The sequence below is a fragment of the Otolemur garnettii genome, unplaced genomic scaffold, assembly GCF_000181295.1.
Source record: "Otolemur garnettii isolate 467f Iridium unplaced genomic scaffold, OtoGar3 scaffold00161, whole genome shotgun sequence".
Taxonomy (NCBI): domain Eukaryota; kingdom Metazoa; phylum Chordata; class Mammalia; order Primates; family Galagidae; genus Otolemur; species Otolemur garnettii.
Window position 1 is genome coordinate 68,885 of NW_003852556.1, and position 5,799 is coordinate 74,683.

The 5,799-nt window shown below is 43.5% G+C and overlaps 1 protein-coding gene across 4 annotated transcripts in view; it reads right to left on the reverse strand.

Moving 5' to 3' along the window:
* Positions 1-4,317, reverse strand: part of UPF3A (UPF3A, regulator of nonsense mediated mRNA decay) — a 29,809-nt gene extending 25,492 nt beyond the window's left edge. For all 4 annotated transcript variants that reach the window (XM_023519200.1, XM_023519199.1, XM_023519198.1 and 1 more), the window contains exons 1-3: positions 3,512-4,317; positions 3,189-3,295; positions 1,538-1,644 (exon numbers count right to left, since the gene is read on the reverse strand). In XM_023519200.1, the coding sequence (XP_023374968.1) occupies positions 1,538-1,644; positions 3,189-3,295; positions 3,512-3,715 (418 nt within the window). In that variant the 5' untranslated portion in view covers positions 3,716-4,317. The remainder of the gene's footprint in view (positions 1-1,537; positions 1,645-3,188; positions 3,296-3,511) is intronic.
* Between the last annotated feature and the right edge of the window lie 1,482 nt (positions 4,318-5,799).

Genomic DNA, 5,799 nt, shown 5'->3' on the forward strand with positions numbered 1-5,799 from the left:
TGTAGTCCCAGCTACTTGGGAGGCTGAGGCGGGAGACTCGCTTGAGCCCAGGAGTTGGAGGTTGCTGTGAGCGTGATGCCATGGCACTCTACCCAGGGGAACAGCTTGAGGCTCCGTCTCAAAAAAAAAAAAAAATGTCTGTACTATCCAAAGCAATCTACAGATTAAAGGCAATTCCCATTAATTTACCACAGCATATTTTGAAGAACTGGAAAATATAGTTCTTTGTTTTGTATGGAACCAGGAAAAAATTACCATGGCCAAGGCAATTCTTAGTAAAAACAAAGCCAGAGGCATCACCCTACCAAACTTTAGGTTACATGACAAATCCACAGTGAACAAAACAGCATAGTATTGGCACAAAATAGAGATATAGACACAGACGTATGGAACCAAATAGAAAACCTAGAGGTGAAACCAGTCTCTTATCATCATCTGATCTTCAATAACCCAAACAAAAAAATATAGTGGGGAATCCCTATTCAATAAATGGTTCTGGGAAAACTGGATAACAACATGTAAAAGACTGAAAATGGACCCACACCATTCGCCACTTAAAAAAACTGACTCACAATGGATAAAAGAGTTAAATCTAACATATGAGATGATAAAAATCCCAAAAGAAAAGTGAGAGAAAAACCTTTGATATCAGACTGGGGAAAGATTTCATGAAGAAGACTTCAGTGGCATCTGCAACAACAACAACAAAAATAGATAAATAGAACTTAAGCTAAAAAGCTTGTGCACAGCTAAAAAGACATAACAAAGCAAATAGACAACTTTCAGAATAGGAGAAGCTATCTGCATGTTATGAATCTGACAAAGAGTTAGTAACTAGAATCTACAGAAAACACATTAATCCCAGAAGCACAGGGAATTGGAAACACACAGAAGAGAGGTAAACATCTGGTAACTGTGGTTCACGATTACAGCCTCTTCCCCATATTACTGAGTAATGGTACAATCATGAAGACATGGATGTATGGTGGCTCATGCCTATAATCCCAGCACTCCGGGAGGCCAAAGCAGGTAGATTGCCTGAGCTCATGTTTTTGAGACCAGCCTAAACTAGAGCAATACCTGGTTTCTAAAAATAGCTGAGCATTGTGGTAGGCCCCTATAGTCCCACTTACTCAGGAAGCTAAGGCAAGAGAATCACTTGAGCCCAAGAGACTGAGGTTGCTGTGAGCTATGACACCATGGCACTCTACCTAACAAAGGTGTCAAAGTAAGACTATCTCAAAAAGAAAAAAAAAGACATAGATGTAAGTGTAAAATACATTTTAGGACATTCACATCACACAATTTAGTTTTGGAACATAAAAAGGTAAAGCTCAAATCTAGAAAACTCATTTATATAAAAATATAAATGATAATACTGGTTGTCACTATTACGTAGACTTTCTAATTTTGTTTCTTTAAGAAAATTTTTATATCAATACACAATCACAGTTACATAATCAAAATTTATGATCTTATTTTAGTCTCCGGGAACTTAAGGAATATAATAAAGAGTTTAAAAAACCAATGAGCCAACCTTTACTGTCAATGAAGATATATCCATCAAAACGATCTCTAAAAAGAAGGATGTCATCAGGATTTCTAAAATTAATGTATGCTCTTGAGTAGAGATGAGGATAAAGACTGAAATAAGAGATAAAGTGATGATTAGTAAGAGACACAGACTTTTTTTCTCCCCGAGACAAGAGTCTCACTATGTCACCCTCCATAGAGTGCCGTAGCGTCATAGCTCACAGCAACCTCAAACTCTTGGGCTCAAGTGATTCTCTTGCCTCAGCCTCCCAAGTACCTGATACTACAGGCACCTACCACAACGCCCAGCTACCTTTAGAGATAGGGTCTCACTCTGGCTCAGGCTGGTCTCAAACCTGTGAGTTCAGGGCAATCCACCTGCCTCAGCCTCTGAGAGCACTAGGATTACAGGCATAAGCCACAACGACCTGCAAGACTTCTTTAATTTAGTCTTTTATTTGCCTTTTTGAATATAACAAACTACTTCAGGTAAAATGTTTATACTAAAGAATCATCTTATAGCAATTTGGATATTCTTTAGCAAAAACAAACCATTAACTGAGATCTTATTAATTACTCGGGAGAAAAAGGGTAGCTTCTCTGCACACAGAGTCAAAACACAGTCCTCCCAACCTAAAAACAACAAAGTTTATTCGAGGGTCACTCCTAATGCATCATGACTGGAATACATGCTAGCCATGACTCATTCATAAAAGGAAACACTGTACTGTAAAAGAGATTCTTCACTGACCTAGAGAACACTTTTAGGCATTTTTAAATAGTATTTACTACAGCACAGGGCATGGAATCTACAGAGAGAACTAAACCCTCCTCGTTATCTCACGTCACCAATCTCCATCCCCAGAGCAATTTTAAATCCCATTTCACAGAAGAGAACACAGGCTTGGAGAAATGAAGGCGCTTGAGAGGAGCAGTGGAGTAAAGAGGAACGGGGATTCCAACCCAAGTCACTCGGTACCAGTTTTTCCAAACTTTAGTTATTTGAAAATCATGTCTGATATTTTGTAACATATCTATTTACTTATTAACGATTGTTTTTCTTTGAGTAGATTGTCATTTTTGTTGAAACATTACTTATTCAAAAAGAACTTTAGGTGGCTCTTGTGATCTCAGCACTCTAGAAGACAGGGGGGGAGGATCGCTCGAGGCCCGGAGTTGGAGATCAACTCGAACAAGAGCGAGACTCCATCTCTATTTCATTCAAAAATTAAAATAATAAAATAAAAAACAAAAATAATTTATACAATCACCATAAGCAACAAATCTTGATAATGAAAATAGGGTAATAATAACAACGAAGATAAAATCCCTGCGCCAGTCCCAGCCTGGGCCTCTGTAGTCGGCGAAAAGCAACTCTGAAGTGCTCAGGCCCGGGAGCCGCGTCGCCGCCGCTGTCAAAGCCGAGAGAAGGGTCCCACCCTGGGGCGCAGGGCGCACCGGCCACCCCACTTTCGTCACAGTTGAATACCCTGCACATCTAGCCCCACCGAGTAACACGGGTCGGATTGGGTCTGCTTTCCTTTCCGGGCCATGACGGGGGCGGCAGCACGCGGCTGGACGGCAGCGCCCACGACTCCACCACATGCCGGCAGAACAGCCCCTGGGAGACCGCGGACACGACCCCACCCCCGTACCTGAGGTCAGCCGAGAAGAATTCGAAATAGTCGTGCGCGGGCAGCGGGCGCAGTTGCTCCTGCAGCTGCTCCTGGGTGAGACCAGGGGGAAGCCGCCGGATGACCACCTGGGAAAAGACAAAACCACACGAGCGCCCCGCTCCGGCCACGCCCTTCCAGACCCCCGCCTCCCGGCCGCCTCCTCAGTTTCGCCCCTCCCTGAGCCCAGTCCTCATCCCGCCCATTTCCTCGCAGCCCTGCCCCTCCATGCTCAACGCCACACTCTTCTCGCGATGTTTCCCCTCACAGCCACATCCTAGCCCCGAGCTTCTCTCCGCCCCCACCTTGCTTAGGGCCGTCTTCTTTTCCTCGCGAGGTTTGCCTACACCGCCCCCACAGCTCAAGAATGAGGCTGGCAGTGTCTCAGGCTCTCGCCGCGGCGACTCACGGCGGAACTGACCGTCTGGGGTTGAGAGCTTGTCCGTCCCGCACGGGCTCCGCGCGGCAACGGTCGTCTCCAGGCCTCCGGCCCTTTCTGCAGACCGCATATCGCCTCCGCCGCGAACTTGTCGGCGCCAGAGCCAGGACGAAAACTCGCGAGAACTCGAGCTCGCCCCTCCCCCGCCACGTTGGACTAGGGCGCTCCGGGTTCCCCGCGGAGTCGACAAGATTCTCTGTAGGCGCTCATTTGGGCGCTGGTCTGGACCTCGAGCTCTGGGTGCCGAAGTTTGCGGTCCGTAGGCGGGTTCCGGCAGGGGGCAAGGTGCCGAGACCGCCAGGAGTCGGCCCCAGGAAGGTCCACCGCACTGTGGGGGCTGGGTCCGAGACCAGCGTACTACGAACCCTCGCAGCCCATCCTGCCGGTCAGGGTTCGCTGAGCGCTTTTACTCCAGGCCTCAGACTCCTTCCTGGGGCGGCTTCAGAACCGAGTTCACATTTTTGTTTCTCAGGCAGTAACTTCGGTTACAATAATTGACTCGCAAGTTATTTTTAAATGCATCTCCCCTCCCTGTTTTCCCATATATTATCTTTGTTCATGTTGGGTGTAGTTTCAAAGGGGCTTGCGTTTACAGCATCTTCTCCCCAGGTACCTAAAACAAAACAACTGAGAACGAAAGCACCTTGCTTTGCTACTGCCAGTTCTCCCGCTCAGCCCTGTCGCCTACGGGCCTGCTAGTCGTCATCTCTTGGAAAACCTAGAAGCTGAAACGTGAGAAAACCAAAAAACCTCTTTTATTCTGGCAGGCCAAATAAACGTGGAAAACCTCAGCACTTCATTAACAGAACGCTTTGATTTTACTTATTTTAAAAATAATTGTTTTGAGTTCAGCCTCTTGATTCTCTGGCCCCAGTAAAGGAGAGGGAGGCACACAAATAGCGCATGTAGAAACGCCATTGGAAAAAAATGAAAAAAACCACGAGTGTGGGTCCGAACATGGCGGGTCCCCAGCAGGTCACTGCAGCCGACTCCACCCGGGACAGCGACAGGAGCTGGGACCGGCTCCGAGCTGGCTCTACCCACCAGTGCTCAGGCCCGTCTGTGTCCGGGAGTGAAGAATTGTGGAGTAAAACATGGGGTCCTCAAGAAATGAGTGCTCTTATTACTCTGCTTAAGGAGGTAGAAATACAGGGAATATGTTTTAGATAAGTTGAGATAAAAAGTTTTGATTAATGGAGCATTTCACTTGCCTGGAAGATTTATGCACAATACCTTATTAACGATGCTGTGAATAAATGTTTTATAATAACTATTTTTTTCTATGAAAAAGTAGGATACTGTGTCCTCTAAAGTTAGGACTAGGAGTTTGAAAGAAATGATTTTCAACAAATGAAGCGCACAATATTGTTTCATAAAGATAACATAGAGTAGGGTGTGTTCTCTGCTTATACAGTTACTGGCTAGGATTTATACCAAGATTCTTTCTAATTTTGGTAAAGAGGTTAAAAAAAAATGTTTAAAATTAGAGATTTAGTAAAATTGTCTTGTACCAACTTTTTAAAATATAAGCTTCTCAGAAACAAAAAATTTCAACACGTCTTCTCACAAAATAAATCACTACCCAAATGTGTACAACTGTGTAAAAACTTTTGCTGACCTCAACAAATGGAGCATCTCTGCTCCAGTCAGTACTGCAATGGCCAATTTCAGATATTCCTACAAAATAGATAATCTAGCTGTGACATCATTACTGATAATCACCTGCTTATTTCACAATGGATTTTCAATCTTATTACTATGTGAGGAAAGTACAAAACATACTAAAATGAATAAACACTGGCCAAGAGAACCTGTAACATTTACCCACAATGATAAAGAGGACAGCAAATTAGTATGGGATAAAGTAGGTAAAACTCAAATTCTTTATCTTATACATAATAGGATACAGAATTTATAAAGAATAATGATTATACTTACTTTATAGGACAAAATTGTAATTATTAGCATTAGTATTTGTTCAATTATTTTGGTTTTTTAAAATGTCACAAGATGTACTTGCTAGTCAGTTGGCTTAATACTATAATGTTTGAAAATCTAAATTTTGGCAAGTACTATACACAATTTTATATGACTCCTTCAATATCTACACAATACTGAAAGATCTAGCTACAGTTTTTTTTGTTTTTTTTTTTT